This window comes from Cebus imitator, unplaced genomic scaffold, assembly GCF_001604975.1.
Source record: "Cebus imitator isolate Cc_AM_T3 unplaced genomic scaffold, Cebus_imitator-1.0 Scaffold42, whole genome shotgun sequence".
In the NCBI taxonomy this organism is placed as follows: domain Eukaryota; kingdom Metazoa; phylum Chordata; class Mammalia; order Primates; family Cebidae; genus Cebus; species Cebus imitator.
This window is the reverse complement of record NW_016107357.1, coordinates 14,925,068-14,947,240: the sequence shown is the minus strand read 5'-3', so window position 1 is coordinate 14,947,240 and position 22,173 is coordinate 14,925,068. Positions and strand designations below refer to the sequence as shown.

At 39.9% G+C, this 22,173-nt stretch overlaps 1 protein-coding gene across 6 annotated transcripts in view; it reads left to right on the top strand.

Moving 5' to 3' along the window:
- TARBP1 (TAR (HIV-1) RNA binding protein 1) overlaps positions 1–16,062 on the top strand; it is a 74,873-nt gene extending 58,811 nt beyond the window's left edge. For 3 of the 6 annotated variants that reach the window (XM_037737794.1, XM_017526564.2, XM_017526562.2), the window contains 8 exons: positions 2,645–2,731; positions 7,416–7,612; positions 11,212–11,293; positions 13,538–13,709; positions 13,911–14,102; positions 14,260–14,384; positions 14,867–15,003; positions 15,665–16,062. In XM_037737794.1, coding sequence (XP_037593722.1) covers positions 2,645–2,731; positions 7,416–7,612; positions 11,212–11,293; positions 13,538–13,709; positions 13,911–14,102; positions 14,260–14,384; positions 14,867–15,003; positions 15,665–15,833 — 1,161 coding nt within the window. In that variant the 3' untranslated portion in view covers positions 15,834–16,062. Of the gene's footprint in view, positions 1–2,644; positions 2,732–7,415; positions 7,613–11,211; positions 11,294–11,518; positions 11,615–12,143; positions 12,239–13,537; positions 13,710–13,910; positions 14,103–14,259; positions 14,385–14,866; positions 15,004–15,664 lie in introns of those variants that run through there. The other 3 variants (XR_001824533.2, XM_017526563.2, XR_005199810.1) reach the window with 3 other exon arrangements.
- Positions 16,063–22,173: the final 6,111 nt, after the last annotated feature.

The following is a 22,173-nucleotide window of genomic DNA, read 5'->3' as shown; positions in this document are numbered from 1 at the left end:
CTACTATTTCACTGTCAGACTTATGAAAGAGGTGCTTGTGTTCACAGGTTTTTAAATTTACTTATTTATTTATTTGAGACAGAGTCTTGCTCCATGTCTCCAGCAAAATAGCTGGATCTCTTTATATTCAGAGCTCCAAGAATGAGCATTCCAGGCAGGAGGCGGGGGCCATGTCCTCACGTGCAAGTGCTCATCCAGCCTCTGGGTGCATCAGGCTTGCTAACGTTCATTGGCCAGAGCAAATCATATGACCATCCCTGCTAGGGTATGCATAGAGAGGGTTGGTTGACTGGGGGCCACCCGGGATAATTGACTACCACACTGACCTTTTTAATCTTTCATGCCCATCACTAGCCCTTTTGGTTTCAGGCTGTTGCACCTGTTGTGCCCCCTACACAAAATAGTTTTTCTTCTCTTTATCTAGTTAACTCTTTCTCTCCCTTCACATCTCAGTTCTCATGTCTTCTTTTTTTTAATTTTGAGACAGAGTCTTGCTCTGTCACTTAGGTGATTATAGGTCACTGCAGCCTTGAACAACTGGGCTCAAATAATCCTTCCACCTCAGCCTCCTGAGTAGCTGAGACTATAAAGCACATGCCACCATGCCTGGCTAATTTTTTTTTTTTTTAATTTTTTATAGAGGTGAGGTTTTGTTATGTTGCCTGGGCTGGTCTGGAACTTCTGGCCTCAAGTGATCCTCCTGTGTTGGCCTCCCAAAGTGCTGGGACTATAATCAGGAGCCACTGCACCTGGCCCATATCGTCATTGTTAAAGGAAGTTGCCTCCTGGAATATTTAGATCCTCTTATTTTAGGTTTTCATAGCACATAAATATTACTGCTTATAGTTAGAATTTTAATCTGATTTGATTTTTATCTTCTCCAGTAGACTTTTAAGTTACAGGAACTTGTTTCTATAGTAACTGTTACGTAGAAGACATTCATTAACTATTAATTAAAGAAAGGAATTAAATAATCATCTGATTTGCCTCTTGGAGAGGTTTCCAAACTGATGTTCCTGCTTATATGCTCTTTTCTTTCCAATCTGTCTGGCATATATCAGTTTATTATCACTAAAATAATGTATTATTCTAAACTACTATTATGATGGAGATTTCCAGATTCTAGTTGAACAGTCTTTTTTGGAAATTTTCCTCAAGATGGCTGATTAAGTGCGACATAGCTTTTCGCTATAGCTTTTTAAAGCCTCTGCAGTGTGATTCCATTTAACTTTAGAGCCTTATCCGCATCCCTCCCTGCCCAACTGGCTGTATCTCCTCTTGGTGCCTTTCCCTTAAGTTTGCCTTTGAGTCTTTGTTCTTATTCACTTACCTGTTCTCTCATCTTCCTGCTCCTTCTCCAGGCCAGTCCTTCCCATCCTGAAGGCATCACTTCTCCTGAAGTGAGCATGCCCTTGGCTCTGCCACGTATAGTCAACCCTTGGTATCCATGGGGGATTGGTTCCAGGCCCCGCACGGATGCCAAACCTGAAAATGCTCAAGTCCTATTTATTTATTTATTTATGAATGAATGAATGAGAGGGAGTCTTGCTCTGTTGCCAGGCTGGAGTGCAATGACACGATCTCGGCTCACTGCAACCTCCACCACCTGGGTTCAAGTGATTCTCCTGCCTCAGCCTCCCAAGTAGCTGGGACTACAGGCACATGCCACCACGCCCAGCTAATTTTTGTATTTTTAAATAAAGATGGGGTTTTACCATCTTGGCCAGGATGGTCTGGATCTCTTGACCTCATGATCTGCCTACCTCAGCCTCCCAAAGTGCTGGGATTACAGGCTTGAGCCACCATGCCTGGACAAGTCCTTTAGAATGGCATAGTATTTGCATGTAACTGACATGCATCCTCCCATATACTTTAATAATCTTAGATTACGTATAATGTACAATACAATGTACATGCTACATAAATAGCTGTTTATGTGGTTTTTAATTTTATTTGTATTACTTTTTAATTGCGTTGTGTTTTTTACATTTTTATTTCTTTAGATATTTTCCATCCATGGTTGGTTAACTCATAGATGCAGAACCCATGCATACAGAGGGCACACTCTACTTTATTTTCTGGACATCTTTTTAGACTGTGTTTCACTCTGTTGCCCAAGCTGGAGTACAGTGGTGCAATCTCGGCTCACTGCAGCCTCTGTTTCCCGGGTTCAGGCGATTCTTCCACTTCAGCCTCCCCAGTAGCTGGGATTACAGGTGTGCACTACCACGCCCAGCGAATTTTTGTATTTTTTGGTAGAGATGGGGTTTCACCATGTTGGCCACGCTGATCTCAAACCCCTGGCCTCAAGTGATCTGCCCACCTCAGCCTCCCGAAGTGCTGGGATTACAGGTGTGAGCCACTGCGCCCAGCTCTGCTATACTTAGAGTTGAGTTATTCAATACTTTATGTGACCTGTTGATTTTTGTGTACACTGACACTTGCCTCTGGGAAGTTATTTCCTTTGCTTTCAATCCAGCTTTTCCCCCGCCAACCCCCTTCCCACCCAGACCCTGGGCTGTCTCAGGGAAGAGGCTGCCTCCCATCCTGGGCCCTCATAGAGTCCAGCACGGCCGGCACCTTGCACATGCGTGACTCACAGTAAGCTTTGAATGGATATTTGTTTATCTGATTCTTTTTTCAGGGTGAAGAAAATCTTAAAACAAGCATTTGCACATTTTTAGCGGTTTTGTCACATTTGGACATTATTACTCAAAATATTCCAGAAAAGGTGAGTTTTAAGTTGTTTGTAAGAATTTAAACTTGACTATAAAAAAGAATCTTACGTATTTGTACCAGTTCTTTATATGTAGAGCATTCCTGTGGGTTTTTTTTTCAGTTTCTCTCTTTCCACTGCTCTGCTAATGTCCACATATATTAGATACAAATACCCAATAAATGAGAATTACTCATTTACATGCATACACACTGAGGTGTGCTTGAGTACATACCAAGTTTATAGACAAATTACTGGGTAATTTTTTGTTGATACTTGTATAAAATTAAGAATTATTTATAATTCTTAGGATTGGGATTACTTAAGATTCTTTAAGCAGGACTTTCCTTACTGCATTCTGTGACTGAATGGTAGTTATTTAACAAATGCTCATGCAAAGAAACTTACGGCCAGACTATTAAAAGCTGTTGGGCAACCGAAGGTGATATAAAATGACTGTCATCATTTGGAGTATGCAGTACAGTTACTTCATGTTTCTCAGGTTTAGAACAATGTCCCCAGTGGGTTCTCACACAGATGAGCAGAAATCATAACTAATTTTGGTTAATCACTATGGCAACCGTTGAAGAATTTAGGAGAACCTGCCAGTAAGATTTGGAATAAGGTTCTATATTATTATATCCACTGAGAAGAATGTACTGATACACTGTAAACTCTAGGAGAAAACTTAATTGAAATAGTGTTATTAAGTATTGAAAGTGTCATAAAAATATATGGGAAAATACGCTTTCCTAGAGTTTTTCTTTTCTTTTTTTTTTTTCTCTTTTGACACGGAGTCTCGCTCTGTTGCCCAGGCTGGAGTGCAATGGCACACTCTCAGCTCACCACAACCTCTGCCTCCCAGGTTCAAGCGGTTTCCTGCCTCAGCCTCCGAGGTAGCTGGGATTATAGGTGCACAGCACCAGCCTGGCTCATTTTTGTGTTTTTAGTAGAGACAGGGTTTCACCATGTTGATCAGGCTGATCTGGAACTCTGGTCCTCGTGATCCACCCGCCTTGGCCTCCCGAAGTGCTGGGATTACAGGCACGAGCCACTGTGCCTGGCTTAGAATTTTTCAAAGTTTTTATACAGTGATATGTTTTTTATTAACCTGTTTTATCCATTCTAAGACAGTCCTTTCTCCACAACACATTTTAAGCTTTAAAATCATGGTAACATTTTTAAATTGATGGTGTCTTGCAGTGTGTATCAGCCAGATGGCAGTGTGTTACAGTTCCAGGAAAACTTGTTCACACTTTCCATAAGATCAAGAAGGCTCTGGCATCAGACAAGATCAAATGTTATCTTTCTGTTTTAAATATGTGCAGGAAAGAGATTTGCTTACAGTCTATTGTGAAAGCTAAAACAGAGCAGACGTTGTCCTGTTGCCCGGTAGATCAATAGCCTAAGAATAGTTTAGACACATTCTGAAAATGAATTTATCTTAGAAGATGTTCATGTTAGATCTAGTAAAAAATAACATGTTATTTTTCCATCAAGCCCTTTTTGTACTTGCCATATATTACATATTTTAGATTTACTTTTTTATTTTCAAAGCATCCAAAATGGAACACCAATTAGTAGCATGGAATAATTTCCATTTCAACACCTTAGAAAAAAAAAAAAAAACAGACTTACCATACCTAAGAAAAGGCCAAACTGATTTATTTTGTCAGTCTCTTCATTTCTGATACATAAAGTCCATTGTTACCGAGATAAATGTAGGGTTGACTTCTTGGAAGCAATCACTTAAGACTTTCTGTTTTCTTCAAAGTGTCTTACTTAACCTGTATACGGGATCCGTACTGAGCAATTAGAGATTGAAAACAATTGTCAAACACGATAGAGGTTGTAACCGCCCAATGGGCTCGCCTTTTCTGCTGCCTAAACAGAACTGATTTATCAAGACAGGAATTGCAATAGAGAAAGATTATGCAGAGCTGCTTGTGCAGGAGACAGGAGTCTTATTATTGCTCAAATCAGTCTCCCTGAGCATTCAGGGATCAGAATTTTTAAGGATAACTTGGTGGGAGGGGGAAGGCCAGTGAGTCGAGGGTATTGATTGGTTGGGTAGGAGATGAAATCATAGGGTTGAGGCATCCTTTTGTGCTAAGTCAGTTCCACAGTGGGGGCCACAATATCAGTTTATCAATCTGGGTGGTATCAGCTGATCCATCAAGTGCAGGGTCTGCAAAATATCTCAAGCACTGACATTAGGAGCAGTTTAGGGAGGGTCAAAACTTTGTAGCCTCCAGCTTCATGACTCCTAAACCATAATTTCTAATCTTGAGGCTAATTTGTTAGTCCTATAAAGGCAGTCAAGTCTTCAGGCAAGAAGGAGGTTCATTTTGGGAAAGGGCTGTTACCATCTTTGTTTTAAACTATGAACTAAGTGCCTCCCAAAGTTAGCTGTGCCCAGGAATGAACAAGGACAGCTTGGAGGTTAGAAGCAAGATAGAGTTGGTTAGGTCAGATCTATTTCACTGCCTTGGTCACAATTTTGCAGTGGTGGTTTCAAAGTCAGAGCACAAAGTGTTCCTATAAAAGTAAAAAGGAAGAAAAAAACAGCCTTTCTTAATTATGCTCATAGTTGTGTATTGTCCAGTCAGCTTGTTCATTGTATAAAGTGAGCAGAACATGAGAATTCAGGAGCAGAGCTTTTTACACTGATATATATGAAAGCATCAGTTAAGTCTTCAAAGCCCCAGCCAAGCAATCACTGGCAATATCAACATTTTTGAGTATAGGCTCCATAGGAAGCACTGCTTTCCCTATTGAGAATTATAGTGGGTTTTTGTTTTTGTTTTTGTTTTCATTTACAAGTAATGTATACTTAGCTCCAAGATCTTGGTTGCTAACACCATTCTCCAATAACAGGAACCAGGGATCCCTGGAGAAATATCTGATTCTAGAACTAGGGCAGAAGGTATACAAGATAAGCCTAGAGCATCTTGTAGAGTCAGAAAGCAAGGCACAGCTTTACACGTACATACAGTGATGTGAGACGGGCGTGCAGAGGGAAGGTGCTCCCAGTGGCTAAAGCTGAAACAGTGTGAGCAACAAAGTAAAGCAGTATTGGATTACAACCCAAAGAATAAAATAAGTATCCCCAAGCCCACCCTGATATAAACAAACGATTGACTCAATAAATGAGTCCATGTGCGGTGGCTCATGCCTGTAATCCCAGCACTTTGAGAGGCCAAGGCAGGCAGATCACTTGAGATCAGGGGTTCGAGACCAGCCTGGCCAACATGGTGAAACCCCGTCTCTAATAAAAATACAAAAATGAACCAGGCGTGGTGGCGGGCGCCTATAATCCCAGCTATTCAGGAGGCTGAGGCAGGAGAATTGCTTGAATCCGGGAGGCAGAGTTTTCAGTGAGCTGAAGTCGTGCCATTACTGTCCAGCCTGGGTGACAGAGCGAGACTCCGTCTCAAAGGAAAAAAAAAAAAAAAAAAAAAAAAAAGGGATGGACTAGACAAATCTCCTGTAAAAAAAAATTACAAGTAATTTTTGTAGATGCTCTGTCCTGAAGGAGGGGGAGCATGACTTTTCACTCCTTCAGTGTGGGCTGCATGGAGTGACTTCCTTCCAAATGGGATCATTATTATAAAAGACTGTAACAAGGACTATGGAAGTTATAAGCCAGGAATTGTGGACAAAAACCAGGGTATATCATAACGCCACATGTTGTAATGTTGGCAGTACAGTCACTGACCTTTGGTAAATGATGACATGTTGAGTAAAGGAATGAGAGAAAGAGGATTATTTATATCTGTTTTTATCTTTCTCAGAGAAACTTTGGGTAACTGAAGTGTGTTATCAGCCATGCTGATGCCTTTGGTAAACTGTTCTTTGAATATGGATGTTTTTATTTGGTCAGTAGAAACTGGGCTGCCAGGAGCAGCCTGGTGAGCATTTCCACATGAGCCTTAGGGGAGAAGTACATTTGGTAGGAGCATCAAAATAGCTTCTGATATTTTCTTAAAAGTTTGGATCTGTCTGATTCCTTCATTAATAGATGTCACTTCCTTTGACTTTCAATTATCTATTGAGTCATGTGATTTTAGAAAGCAAGGGATTGCATGAAATCTCTGGGCTGTGAAGACTGAAGTTCACAGGAAAAGACTACAGGGAAATGGAAACAGTTTTATTATTTTTCCCCCACTTCTTAATTTTCCTGCCACTACTAAGTACTGTGTGGGTCCAGGATCACCGTTCAGGAAGGCAGAGTAGCTCAGAAATCAGTGGCAAGGAGGAAGACAGCACTTTGTGTGGTATATTGCTCTAGGAGCATTTTCAAGCTGTCAAAAGTGGGGCTCTTGAAGAATATTTCTGACTTTTTCAGCACGAATTAAAATAATAAGTGACAGAGGCTCCATTTGAAAAACACTGTGGTGGTATAATGATTAGCATAAAACGTACTTTTTTCAAATTAACCCAGGTACTAGAGTATGGGGGGAAAATGTACTGCAGCATTAATGAAAACTAGAGCTGGGAGAATGCTTTTTTTCCCTTGAGAAAATTGCAAATGCCAGCGCACCTAATTTGTCCAGGAGGGAAGAATGAGAGGCCCTGGTAGCAAAGCCACTGAAAGAAGTAATACTAGGAGCAGTTTTATCATTCCGATACTTTTTTGTGTCATACAAGTAAGGGTAAGATGGCTGTGTTTTGAAGAATTTATCGCCTTTCTTTTCAGAAACTCATTCTGAAGCAAGCCCTTATTGTTGTGCTGCAGTGGTGCTTCAGTCACAATTTCAGTGTTCGACTGTATGCTTTAATTGCTCTTAAGAAACTCTGGACCATGTGTAAAGAGTTACGTGTTGAAGAATTTGATGCCCTGACCCCTGTGATTGAATCCAGCCTCCATCAAGTGGAAAGCATGCATGGAGCAGGGTAAGGAGCCTTTGTGGCCCTCTTCATCCTTGTCACCCTCCAGCAGGGCCCACAGGGAGGGGGCGGTGCTCATACCACATCAGCTTCTCCTCCTTCCACATCTTTGTTCTGATGTCCTGGAGCGCCGCGGGCTTGGACTGGGCCAGGTGTAAGCAGCTCACTGTGGGGTGTAGTTAATTACAGTTAATTGTCAGCTCCACCTTAACCTCTTATTGCCCTTTTATCCTCAATCTTTTATTGTGCAAGTAATCTTTTACTTACTTTTAGATGTTTCTCTTCAGTATAGCTAAATGTCATCCTCTGTTGTTTGAGGACTGCTTAGAAGTGACAGGACCTGACTTTAAAGACATGCTCTTAACCTCTCAATATTAGTTATAGCTAAAGGCTTTTCTCTCTTTTCTATGAGAACTCTCCAATTCCCCAAACAAAATCATACATGGAAGCTCGGTATCAAGCAGGTGACATCGAGGGGATATTAGGTCTTATATTTAAATCTTTAACACATCTGGAGTTCATTTTTGTGTAAGGTGTAAGGAAGGGGTCCAGTTTCAGCTTTCTGCACATGGCCAGCACCATTTGTTAAACAGGGAATCCTTTTCCCATTGCTTGTTTTTGTCATGTTTGTCAAAGATCAGATAGTTGTAGATGTGTGGCGTTACTTCCGAGGCCTGTGTTCTGTTCCATTGGTCTATATCTCTGTTTTGGTACCAGTACCATGCTGTTTTGATTACTGTAGCCTTGTAGTATAGTTTGAAGTCAGGTAGCATGATGCCTCCAGCTTTGTTGTTTTCGCTTAGAATTGGCTTGGCTATGCGGGCTCTCTTTTGGTTCCATATGAAGTTTAAGGTGGTTTTTTTTAAGTTCTGTGAAGAAGGTCATTGGTAGTTTGATGGGGATAGCATTGAATCTATAAATTACTTTGGGCAGTATGGCCATTTTCATGATATGGATTCTTCTTAACCACGAGCATGGAATGTTTTTGCATCTGCTTGTGTCCTCTTATTTCCTTGAGCAGTGGTTTGTAGTTCTCCTTGAAGAGGTCCTTCACATCCCTTGTTAGTTGTATTCCTAGGTATTTTATTCTCTTTGTAGTTGTGAATGGGAGTTCGGTCATGATTTGGCTCTCTGTTTGTTATTGGTGTATAGGAATGCTTGTGATTTTTGCACATTTACATTACGTTTACATTTAAATCTAAAGCATGAATAGGAACTAGGTCAATGAAGAGTGATGGAAAGAAAAAAAAAAAAAAGAAAGAAAAAAAAAACTGTGCAGTTTGGGAACTCCCAGCCCCGCTCAATTTACCCAGAGCTTTAATTCAAACAAGGCTGGTCTGACTGATGGAGAGAATAGAGTAGTCACAAGATGGAGGGGGACAGGGTTGGGCTTGGGTTGATGTTGAGTGAATTGGGAAACCAGCAAAAAGTTAAACTTGAGAATGACATCATCCAGTTTGCTTTTACATTATTTGAAGTGTGAAGAGCAGATCATAAGTGAGCAAGAGAGAGCGGGAGGAAAATTGTGATTGAGATTAGTGTGAGATTAGTAGAGGGACAGAGAAATGGACAGGCTTTGAGGTAAGGTAAAAAACAGACCAAAGTACTTAGCTGGATTTATCAAAAGCCATTTGGTAGCATAGGTGGGGGATTGAAACTGAATTAAAATGGATCCAAGAAGGGACCAGGTGCAGTGACTTTCACCTGTAATAGCAGCACTTTGGGAGGCTGAGGTGAGTGGATTGCTTGTACCCAGAAGTTCAAGATCAGCCTGGGCAACGTGGCAAACACACACACACACACACACACACACACACACACACACACACGTTAGCCAGGTGGTGACATGCACCTGTAGTCCCAGCTCCTTGGGAGGCTGAGGTGGGAGAATCACCTGAACCCGAGAAGTTGAGGCTGCAGTGACCTGAGATCACACTACTGCACTCCAGCCTGGCAACAGAGTGAGACCCTGTGTCAAAAAAAAAAATGTCCAAATGTGGATGGGATAATACATTAACATATATTACATCAGAGTGGTAGGTTTATTGGTGTCTGTAATTCTTTTTACCCGAATATTTGGAATAGTTAAAATATTTTATATATTATTTTTTCAAAAAGTAGGTGATGAGGAAGGTAAGGCATAGCCAACTTATTTAGAAAATTATCTCAAAAAACTGTATTAGAAAGTTCAACAGCTAGTTGTGGATGTGCTGCCAAAGAGGGCTTCTGTTTCATTTTTGGTAACCTTGTTTTTTTTTTTCTTTTTTTTTGAGACAGAGTTTTTTCGCTCTTGTTGCCCAGGCTGGAGTGCAATTGCCTTATCTTGGCTTACTGCAACCTTCGCCTCCCGGGTTCACACGATTCTCCTGCCTCAGCCTCTGAAGTAGCTGGGATTACAGGCATGCGCCACCACATCTGGCTAATTTTGTGTTTTTAGTAGAGATGGAGTTACTCCATGTTGGTCAGGTTAGTCTTGAACTCCCGACCTCAGGTGATCCACCCATCGTGGCCTCCCAAAGTGCTGGAATTACAGGCGTGAGCCACTGCACCTGGCCATGTTAGTTGTTTTTAAGTGATATTCATAGATAGGAAGTTGAACAGTATGGAAAGGCATCAAATAAAAATGAGACAGTCTCCTTCCTCCCTTCTCTCACCAAAGTTGAGACCCCAGTAAACTGACTCTTCTTTTAACAGCTACCTACTATTCCATTGTATAACTGTGCCTTAAGTTACCTCGAGTCCACTACTGATGGACACTTTAATAAGGTTTGGTTTGGTTTTTTTAAGATTAGATATAAAAGCCGTTTTGAAAAGGCTGAAGGAAAGGCTAGAATAGAGAAGAAGGGAGATGCAGAAGTTGGGGGAGATGGGCAAAACTCAGGGGAATGGGATCAGTTCAGGGGGATTGCCCTTTGAGGAGACACTCTTGAAAGTGAAGGAGAAAAGAGGATAGGTGTGTGTAAGGAGGTGGCAGGAAAAAGAAAGATCTCTCACTTTTGTCTCCGGTGATGTGTGAGACGTGGCTGTCTGCTGTTAGTGAGAGGGTGGGGTAAGGAATAGGAACTCTGGGGAGTGGATACATTGGTCGGAGCAGGAGAGTGATCTTGCCAGAAAAATATCTTGAAATTGCTGCTTAGTTTATGGGTTGATGATCATGAATTTCATCTGAAATCTGCCTGTCATGTTGTATAATTTGTATTCCTACCTTTTTTGCCTTTTAAATCGTAAACTTGGCAACACATATTTTAAAAATTTAAACTCTGGTCATAGTAAATTTGTCTGGTTTGTGAAAGTGGGTACAGTTTGCCTATGTGCTGTGAGTCTTTGGAGTAGAAAAAGGGACTTTTATGTAATGTTTTTCTCTCCTGGAAAAAAAGAGTTTACTGCGAGACATAGGTTTAAGGTTCCATTTCAAAATGTGAAATCTAGTGTCAGTTTTTAAAGTATATGTTGATCTTGGAGAGGTGTGCATAAATCTTAGGATAAAGTTCACAAACTTTTGTTCCTTCTCAACTCTGCAGCCCCTCTTTAAGATATCTAATTGATTCTCCCTCACCAGAGTTCTTTCATTTGTCTGTGGCTCGTACCTTATTTTTAATCCTCAGGAATGCCAAGAAGAATTGGCAGCGCATCCAGGAGCATTTCTTTTTTGCAGCATTTCACCCACTCAAGGATTATTGTCTAGAGGTGAGTGGAGAACATCGTCGTAAATTCTCTACTATATCTTTAATCCTGATGCTTCCTCTCTGCTTTTGTAGAAAGGTTATGATTAGGGTAAATCTTTTTTCTTGCTTACAAACATCGCATTACCATTTTAAAGTTTTAAGTTTGTCAGTTTATGCAGATGACTTGCTTTCATTTCACTCTAAAGCAGTGAAAATTGGCTAGTCATTTTCACTTTCTATTTCTCAGGCAGTGTCTGGCTTGTAAACAATGGAAGGGAATATTTAACTCTAAACAGAAATCTGTTCTGACATTAAAAGGAAATGAGTGAGAACATTTGTGCAGGTGAGATTTTATTGTACTGAAGCCCATTGTTAATGAAAGAACAAAAAGATAAACTCTTTTGTTAATGGCACTTTTTAGGTTCTGGGTAATGAAAATGGTATAGCAAATGATACATCACCTCACTGACTGTAACAAAATGTGCTTATATAATTTTAAGAACCATAAACATGCTTATTATGATTAACATGTAAATTAATTCAATATGTAAATCATTAGACATCGCATAAATTATGTTACTTTCTCCCTTTTTTAACTTTGATTATAATGTGCCGCCCTTGAATTTAAATCATTTGACCTAGGGCTTTCCCTCTGAAGAACTTATAAGTTATTGGTAACTTAAGCTACTGTGCATAAGCAAGTTTTTTGGTGGATTACTAAGATTACTAATAAACTGGTTTTTAAAAAATATTGATCTATATATTGTGAGATATGCATCATAGAACACTATTGTGTTTTTTCTGCTGCTTCACTGCAAATATCATTTAGGATTTTCCAAAGATTTTAACATGCTCTGCTCTGTGTTCTTTAGCGTCCAGAATGCTTTGTCTGGCATCTTTCTGCAGGACTCCTCTAGTAACCCTGTAGTGTTAAGTCTACCTTTTCCTATTCAGTTCTCCAACAGGAGTAAGTCCTTTGCCTCCCTCCTTGCTCCCCTCATCCTTGCCTTTGACCATCTCACTCTCATATGTTGTATGTTTTAGTCTCCATTAATGAGATGAATTAAAACTATATATATAAATAAAATAATGGGACTTAATTGTTCACAAGAACTGTGTCAATTCATATATTTGGAGCTGTGCTTCGTGCTCCCCTAATCAGCATGTGGCCATGATCATTAGGACAGCTCAAGTTTGCACAGATATAGCTAGCATGAAGAAAACCATATTCATTTTCAAACCTGTCGTGAACACATGTGCATGCTGTTCAGTTTATTGTTTCATTTTTAAGTTGCCTGTTACTCGGACCTCTGCTTCCTATGTACTTTTCACCGTTGGTCATTTTCTGGTTTAGTTCTTTTAGTAGGTAAAAAAAGCAAAGGAGGGCTGGGCGCGGTGGCTCACGCCTATAATCCCAGCACTTTGGGAGGCCGAGGCGGGCGGATCACCTGAGGTCGGGAGTTCAAGACCAGCCTGACCAACATGGAGAAACCCTGTCTCTACTAAAAATACAAAATTAGCCAGGCGTGGTGGCGCATGCCTGGAATCCCAGCTACTCTGGAGGCTGAGGCAGGGGAATCGCATGAACTTGGGAGGCGGAGATTGCAGTGAGCCAAGATCGCGCCATTGCACTCCAGCCTGGGCAACAAGAATGAAACTCTATCTCCAAAAAAAAGAAAAGAAAAGGAGGATTGCTTACGTGAGGATTGTTAACAGTGGTACCAGACTATGCCATTTTCACAAAACACTTTAATATGCTGTTGTAATCTGATTTTATCCTCATTTTACAAATGAGGAAGTTGAAGCCAAGAAAGGCTGGATCAGTTGCCTAACATCACACAACTAATTATATTAGTCAAACCAGGATTCAGATTCTCAGTTTATCTAGTGCTTATGAGAGCGAAAGTCTTGTCATGAAAAGAGCTTCAGCTTGATTGCCTTTGGAGGTATTTAGTTATCAGTAAATTGCACTTATCCAGATACTGTCCATCATTAGAATTGATTACTTCCGAAACATTGTTTTTATTAGGCATGCACTGGTTTATTACATACAGCTAGAAGTACTGGAGTACAAGTTCTGCCTCCTCTCAGAGAAGATGAGAAATATACATAGATAGTTGCTATAAGATATAAATGAAAGTAGGTAATTTGATCAGATATAGTTGGGAGAATATATCATTAATAATTAAGTTGTATTTTAGATGTGTTGTATATTTCTTCATTATTTTTAAAGGAAGAAATTTAGATTTTATAATTCTTTTTTCAGACCATATTTTACATCCTTCCACGCCTTTCAGGCCTCATTGAAGACGAATGGATCACCATTGATAAATTTACCAGATTCTCTGATGTTCCTTTAGATGCGGGATTTCAGTGGTACCTTTCTCAAACTCAACTTAGTAAACTAAAACCAGGTGACTGGTCTCAGCAGGACATAGGTAAAAAAGAATTTTCATTTTATTTTTATTCCCCTTGCTATTAAAAATGGCAATTGTGTCTGAATGCAAGTAGTTTTTTAGTTAATGCTTTGTTAAATCTCATTCGAAGTTATTTCAAATTATTAAAAATACATATACATGTATAAATACATATAGATTCAGATTTATTTATATGTGGATTGTTTTCTTTTTCCTTCCCAGGTACGAATTTGGTCGAAGCAGATAACCAAGCAGAGTGGACCGACGTTCAGAAGAAGATTATCCCATGGAACAATCGTGTTCCTGAGTTAGACCTGGAGCTCCTGTTTCAGGATCGTGCTGCCAGACTTGGAAAGTCAATTAGTAGACTAATCGTTGTCGCCTCGCTCATTGACAAACCAACCAATTTAGGAGGTAAAGTTGTAGATTTCCAGGAGCTTGCCTAAAATCTTTTAGTCTTAAATATTTTTTAATTAATCCGCTGCCACGGGAGCTTCAAAGGAATGTGTGGGAGCTGATGAGTTAGCATTGTGCTGGAAACAACTGTAATGACTCCAGGTGTCCTGTGCAGGACTGTGCAGGACCTGTGAGGTGTTTGGGGCTTCCGTGCTTGTTGTTGGCAGTCTTCAGTGTATCAGTGACAAACAGTTCCAGTACCTCAGTGTCTCTGCAGAACAGTGGCTTCCTTTAGTGGAGGTGGGTAGAAAGTAATTTATTATTAAAGTTCTTATAACAAACCTGCACGTGTACCCGCGAACCTAAAATAAAAGTTTAAAAAGTTTGTAGAAATATTTTCTAGTGCTCTATCTTTGTGTATTGGTTATTTTGCTTAATTTATAGTAGTGCCATCTTTAATCATTTAAGAACAATGCTTAAAAGTAAAATACAGCTCAATTCTGTTTTTCTACTTATTTTTTTATAGGTCACATTTAGAAATCATCAATAATGTAGAATTCTGTTCAGTAAAATGTATCCTGTTACACCTCACTCTTGATTTAGGAATAATTCTTAGAAATTTATATCATGTTGGGAGAGTTCTTTTTTATAACGTGTAGTTCTGTCCATTTTCTTTTAAAAAGACATAACAAGTTTAGGTTAATAAGTTTTTTAACTCTAATTCACAACAAGCAGGGCTATTAAGTGAATGAATGTTATGTTCTATTTAAACTAATATTCAGGTAAAACCACCTCAGCTAATTGATTATCTGCAGCAGAAGAAAACAGAAGGTTATACCATCATTGGGGTGGAACAAACTGCCAAAAGTTTAGACCTAACCCAGTATTGCTTTCCCGAGAAATCTCTACTCTTGTTGGGGTAAGAAGCTCCTCTTGTCCATAGTATATTCTTGGAACCCCAGACACTAGAAGATGTTATTTCTTTTCTTTTTTTTTTTTTTGATATGGAATTTCACTCTGTAGCCCAGGCTGGAGTGCATTGGCATGATCTCAGCTCACTGAAACCTCTGCCTCATAGGCTCAAGTGATTTTTGTGCCTCAGCCTCCCAAGTAGCTGGGATTACAGGTGTGCTCCACCAGACCCAGAGTTTCACCATGTTGGCCAGGCTGGTCTCAAACCCCTGACTTCAAGTGATCCGCCCACCTCAGCATCCCAAAGTGGTGGAATTACAGGCGTGAACCACCATGCCTGGTTAGGAAGATGTTACCTTTCTGTTTTACAGTTTATCTAGACTACTGCCCATACCTGCACTTCTCTTTGATTTATAACATTTGTAAGAAGCCCCCTGGGTTTTTCTTTTATTTCATCTTTCTGGCATGGTCAGGTGAACACAGAATTGACCCATCAGTCTTTTTCTTACACTCTTATTTATTTCCTGGTACCACAGATTTACTTAATTTGTTAATGTCTCTTTTAGTAACATTCAGAATATCAAAGAGAAAAATAAAAAATAAAAAGAATATCATAGAAAAAAATTGTTATACAGGAAAACTAACTTTTCTTCCATTTTCTTCCTCAGAAATGAACGTGAGGGAATTCCAGCAAATCTGATCCAGCAGTTGGACATTTGTGTGGAAATTCCTCAGCAGGGCATTATCCGCTCACTGAATGTCCACGTGAGTGGAGCCCTGCTGATTTGGGAGTACACCAGGCAGCAGCTGCTCTCACACGGAGACACCAAGCCATGATGTGCCTATCTCAGTAAACCACTGGTGCTGTTGAAAGTTTTTAACAAAAAACTATTTGGACTAAAGAAATAGATTCTGAAATTTACTGTTATAATTTGTATTTCTTTTTTCTTGCAATTTAATGCCAAAAATTTGTCATGTGCCTTAAATATATTACTATATATTTTCTCCTTTAATAAACACTTTTTGTATTGTTTCTTTAATAAAATAAGCAATTGTGGAAATAAAAGCATGGATTTTTTTTTTTTTTTATTTAAATGGAGTTGTGTTCTTGTTGCCCACGCTGGAGTGCAATGGTGCAATCTTGGCTCGCCACAACCTCCGCCTCCTGGGTTCAAGTGCTTCTCCTGCCTCAGCCTCCCAAGTAGCTGGGATTAAAGGCATGCACTACCATGCCCAGCTAATTTTTTGTATTTTTAGTAGAGATGGGGTTTCTCCATGTTGGTCAGGCTGGTCATGAACTCCCGACCTCAGGTGGTCTGCCCGCCTCGGCCTTCCAAAGTGCTGGGATTATAGGCGTGAGCCACCATGCCCAGCAACAATGGACTTTTTAAGAGATAATTTATTTCCTAGAAACTCCTGTTGTCAGAAATGTGGACTATGATCAAGCAGAGTTAAAGCAGTGATCATCTGTGAATACTCATACCCTTGAGTCATATGGAGACCGGGGAGGTTGAGGCAAAGTTTCTGAATGAAGAGGGGTCATCAGCCTCTGTGCTGCTTTCCATCTCCATGCTCCCCTCAGGAAGCATGCTTGGCAGGATGTGGAGCCAGCGTCCCTTGGAGGCTCAGAATGCTCACGTAGCAGGCTTTAATTTATTTTTAAAGCCATGCCCAAGGCCATAGTCACTCATAGTAAGTTTATGGCCAGCTGCAGTGGCTCACGCCTGTAATCTCCACACTTTGGGAGGTCGAGGTGGGCGGATTACCTGAGCTCAGGAATTCAAGACCAGCCTCGCCAACGTGGTGAAACTCTGTCTCTACTAAAAATACAAAATTTAGCTGGATATGGTGACATGCACCTGTAGTCCCAGCTACTTGGGAGGCTGAGGCAGGAGAATCACTTGAACCTGGGAGGCGGAGGCTGTAGTAAGCTGAGATCACGCCACTGCACTCCAGCCTGAGTGAGAGAATTAGACTCCATCTCAAAAAAAAAAAAAAAAAAAGTGTATACGAAGTTTTTCATAGTACCTTTGCACAGACAGATCAAATAGTGGTTAGAAATAGTCTATATTCTGACAAGTATGAACATGGACCTAAAGGAGCCGAATTACTCCTGTGCATCATGAAACAGAATGGAACCTGTAAGTGTTGATTGACTGTTTCTGTTCTTTTGAATTTTTTCTCTGCTATTTATACTTAATTATTTATGGGTATTTGTCACCACCCAGCAATGAATTTCAATTATGTCTGGGTCCCTATTAATAATATTTAAATTTAAGTCCATTACCTGTAAATATGTTCTCTGTAGTTTTCTTTTGAAATAACTTTGTTTTGCAGAAGAGCTGCAAAGAGAGTACACAAAGTTTTCATATACCCTTCACCCACATGCCTCTAATGTGATCTCACATAACCATGGTGACCTTCAGCAAAACTAAGAAATTAACCATTGACAGTGGTGCTCTTCACTATACTATAGACTTGATTCAGATCTCCCATTTTCCACTCTGTTTTCTGCCCCAGGAGCCATCCCAGGATACCACATTGCATTTACTCATCAAGTCCCCTTAGCCTCCTTATATCTCTGACCAGATATTCAGTCTTTCCTTGTCTCTCATGACCTGGATACTTTTGAAGAGTACTGGCCAAGTATTCTGTATATGTCCCATAATTTTGGGGTTGTCTGGTGTTTTCTCATTAGACTGATGTGGTTTTGAGGAATATGACAATAGTCACGTGCCTTCTGTCACAGCATGTCAGATGGTGCATGGCACCAGCAGGATGTTCCACTCCGATCATTTGCTGAAGGCTGTGCTTGCCACATTCTTCTTTGTGAATTTGCTCTCTGTTCTTTTTCTCAGTCTGTTAGAGGTGAGTGACTAAGCCCAGCCTATACTGAAGGGTAGGGAATGTAAACCCTCTGGGAGTGAGGAGTATCAAAGAATTCAGGGGCAGCTGTTAAAATTACCAGAGTAATAATATTTGGGGGAATATTTGGATGCTATGCACATCCCTCTCAGTGGATGGAGCTAGGGGGATCTGTGTCTTATCAACCCACGCATGTACATATCTATAGATGTTTCTGCATTTGTCAGTCTAGATAGATGAACATAAACATGACTTCATACTAATTTCTCTGACACCAATCCAGCACCACAGGATTCATTCTAACATTCACTTCTCGCTTTCAACTGCTTTTTCTGACATAGACCTGGTTCCCATTATCTATATTTACTTTTTTTGTTCAATCTTAATATAAAAGTAGTTTCAGAATTGCAAATTTAGTGTATACAGTTCTTTTTGCCCCATAGCCTTATAGTATCTGTTCAAAACGCTATTTTCCAGTTACTTAAGTCAGTCCCTTTCTTACCCACCTCTTTGAATAGGGTTATATCATATATTTATAATACAGTTAGACTCATTACAACCTGCATTCCGTATTGTAATCCCCCCAGTATCTTGGTTGATTCTGTTTTAATGTGCATTCAGGGTCACTCTTTATAGTGCACAGTCTGGGTTTTGACAAATGTGAACTCATGGATCTACCACCACAGTGGCATAGAGAACAGCTTCAGCACCCAAAGTTTGTGTAACCCCTTCACGGTCAACCCCTTTCCTCATCTCAGCCATTGGTAACCACTGATCTGTTTTCTATCCTTTAGTTTTACCTTTTCCAGAATCTTAAAAATGGAGGCATATAATATACATTTGCGCTTCCCCTGACGTTTAATTAAAAAAAAAAACATATATATGTAGCCTTTTGAATCTGACTTTTTCACATAGGAAAGTGCATTTAAAGTTCATCTATGTTGTGTGAATCGGAGTTCATTTTTCCTTATTTGTGAGTGGCATCCCATTGACAGATGTGTCACAGTTTATCCATTCCTCTGTTGTAGGCATCTGGGTTGTTTCAAGTTTTTGGTGATTATGAATAACGCTGCTTCAAATACATATTCATACACAGGTTTTGTTTTCAGTTTATTTGGTGGAATACCTAGGAGTAGGATTACCGGGTCATAAGGTAAGTCTATGTTTAACTCTAAAAAACTTTTCCAAAGGGGCTTTATTTTTTGCATTTCCACCTTCAGTGAATGACTGTCACTCTGCATCCTTATCAGCACTTGGTATTGTCAACTTTTTAATTTAAGCCACACTAATAGGTGTGTAGTGATATATCATTGTGGTATTAATTTGCATTACTCTAATGTTTAATAACATGGAGCATCTTTTCATATATTTTTCAGAGTATGTCTCTGAGAATTATATACAAAATCTTATTTTTAAAACGGAATCGTTTTTCTTATTTTGAGAATTACAAGATTTATTCTGGATACAAGTTCCTCATAAAATATGTGATTTGCAAATATTTTCTCTCAGTCTGTATTTTATCTTTTCATCATTTTAAGAAAGAACTTTGTCATATTTTCTTCTACAAGTTTTGTAGTTTTACATTTTACATTTAGCTCTATGATCCATTTTGAGTCAGTTTTTATACAAGACATGAGGATGTTAAAAGTTTTTTTTTTTTTGGTGTGTTTGAATATCCAGTTTTTCTAGCACTATTTGTTGAAGATTATCCTTTCTCTGTTGAAATGCCTTTGTACCTCTATCCAAACACAGTTGACTATTTGTATGGGTCTCTATTGTTCCATTAAACTATATCTTTCCTTTTGCCTATACCATCCTGTGTTGATTAATGTACCTGAATAAGTCTTGAAATCAAGTAATGTGAATCCTCCAACATTGTTCTTCTTTTTAAAATTGACTGTTTTAGTTCCTTTGCTTTTCCATATAAATTTTCGAATCAGTTTGTCAATGTCTACAAAAAAGCTTATTGAGACTTTGATTGGGGTTGTATTGAACCTATAGATCAAATTGGGGAAACTTTAACAATATCTTAACAACGGTGGGCCTTCGAATCCATAAACACAGTACAGTCATGCCTTGGTATCCATGGTGGATTGGCTCCAGGACCCTCTGCAGGTACCAAAATCTGAAGATGCTCAAGTCTCCTATATAAAATCATATATTTGCATTTAACCTATACATATCCTCCCTTATACAGGCATACCTCATTTTATTGCACCTGATTTATTGTGCTTCACAGATAATGCGTTTTTTACAAATTGAAGGTTTGTGGCAACCTGTGTCAAGCAAATCTATCTGTGCCATTTTCCCAACAGGGTGTGTCTCTCTGTTAACGTTTTGCTAGTTCTCACATTTCAAATGTTTTCATTGCTTTATCTACTGTGGTGATCTGTGATCAGTGATCTTTAATGTTACTTTTATAATTGCTTTGGGGTACCACAAACTGCACCCATATAAGACGGTGAACTTAATTGATAAATCTGTGTGTTCTGACTGCTCCTCTCACTGGCCCCTCTCTCCTTCTCAAGCCTCCCTATTCCCTGAGACAACAATATTGAAATTAAGCCAATTAAGAACATTATTGATGGCCTCTAAGTGTTCTAGTGAAAGGAAGAGTGGCAAGTCTCTCACTTTAAGAGCCAGAAATGATTAAGAGCTTGGTGTGAGCATGGTGGCTCACACCTGTAATCCCAGCACTTTGGGAGGCTGAGGCAGGCGGATCATCTGAGGTCAGGAGTTCGAGACCAGCTTGACCCACATGGAAAAACCCCATCTCTACTAAAAATACAAAAAAAAAAAAAAAAAAAAAAAGAAAAGTAGCCGGGCATAGTGGCAAACTCCTGTGGTCCCAGCTACTTGGGAGGCTGAGGCAGAATTGTTTGAGCCTGGGAGGCAGAGGTTGTGATGAGCCAAGATCGCACCATTGCACTCCAGCCTGGGCAACAAGGGTGAAACTCCATCTCAAAAAAATAAGTAAGTAAAAAGAGCTTAGTGAGGAAGCCATGTCAAAAGCTGACATAGGCCAAATGCTAGACCTCTTGCGCCAAATGCTTAGCCAAGTTGTGAATGCAAAGGAAAAGTTCTTAAAAGTGCTATTCCAGTGAACACATAAATAAGAGAGTCTTACTACTGACACGGAGAAAGTTTGAGTTTTCTGGATAAAAGATCAAACGAGCTACAATATTCCCTTAACCCAAAGCCTTATCCAGAGCAAAGCCGTAACTGTCTTCAATTTTATAAAGGTTGAGAGAGGTAAGGAAGCTACAGCAGAAAACTGTGAAGCTCGCAGACATTGGTTAACGAAGTGTGAGGAAAGAAGCTGTCTTCAAAAAAGTGTCAGGTGAAGAAGCACGTGCTTGTGTAGAACCTGCAGCAAATCACCCAGATCTGCCTAAGATCACCGATGAAGGTGGCTACACTACAGATTTTCAATGCACAGGAAACAGCCTTTTTTTGGAAGAAGATGCCATCTAGCACTTTGAGAGCTAGAGAGAAGTCAATGCCTGGCTTCAAAGTTTTAAAGGCTGGGCGACTTGTTACGGGCTAATAATGCAGCTGGGGACTTCATGTTGGAGGAAGGAACTGCAGATGTGGTAGAAATAAGAGAGAGGGAGAATTAGATGTGAAGCCTGGCTGGGTACAGTGGCTCACGCCTGTAATCCTAGCATTGGGAGGCCAAGGTGGGCAGATCACTTGAGGTCAGGAGTTCGAGACCAATCTGGCCAACATGGTGAACACTGTCTCTACCAAAAAATACAAAAATTAGCCAGGTGTGGTACGCATCTATAGTCCCAGCTACTCGGGAGGCTGTGGTGGGAGAATTGCTTGAACCCCAGAGGCGGAGGTTGCAGTGAGCCAAGATCACACCACTGTACTCCAGCCTGAGTGACAGTGAGATCCTGTCTCAAATAATAAAAAAAAAGCCTGATGTGACAACTGTGGCAATCTCAAGATCTTGAATGGATGAGAATTTGCTTCTCATGGATGAGCAAAGGAAATTATTTCTTGAGATGAGATGAAATTACTCCTGGTGAAGATGTTGTGAGTACTGTTGAAATAAAGAATTTAGAATATGACATAAACTTAGGTGATAAAGCAGCAGTAGGGTTGAAGAGGATTAACCCTAATTTTGAAAGTAGTTCTACAGGTAAAATACTATCAAACAGCATTGCATGCTAGAGAAATCTTTTGTGAAATGATGAGTCAATCAATACAGCAAACTTAACTGTTGTCTTAAAAATTGCCACAGCCACCCCAATCTTCAGCAACCACCCCGCTACCCTAATCAGTCAGCAGCCATCAACACCGAGGC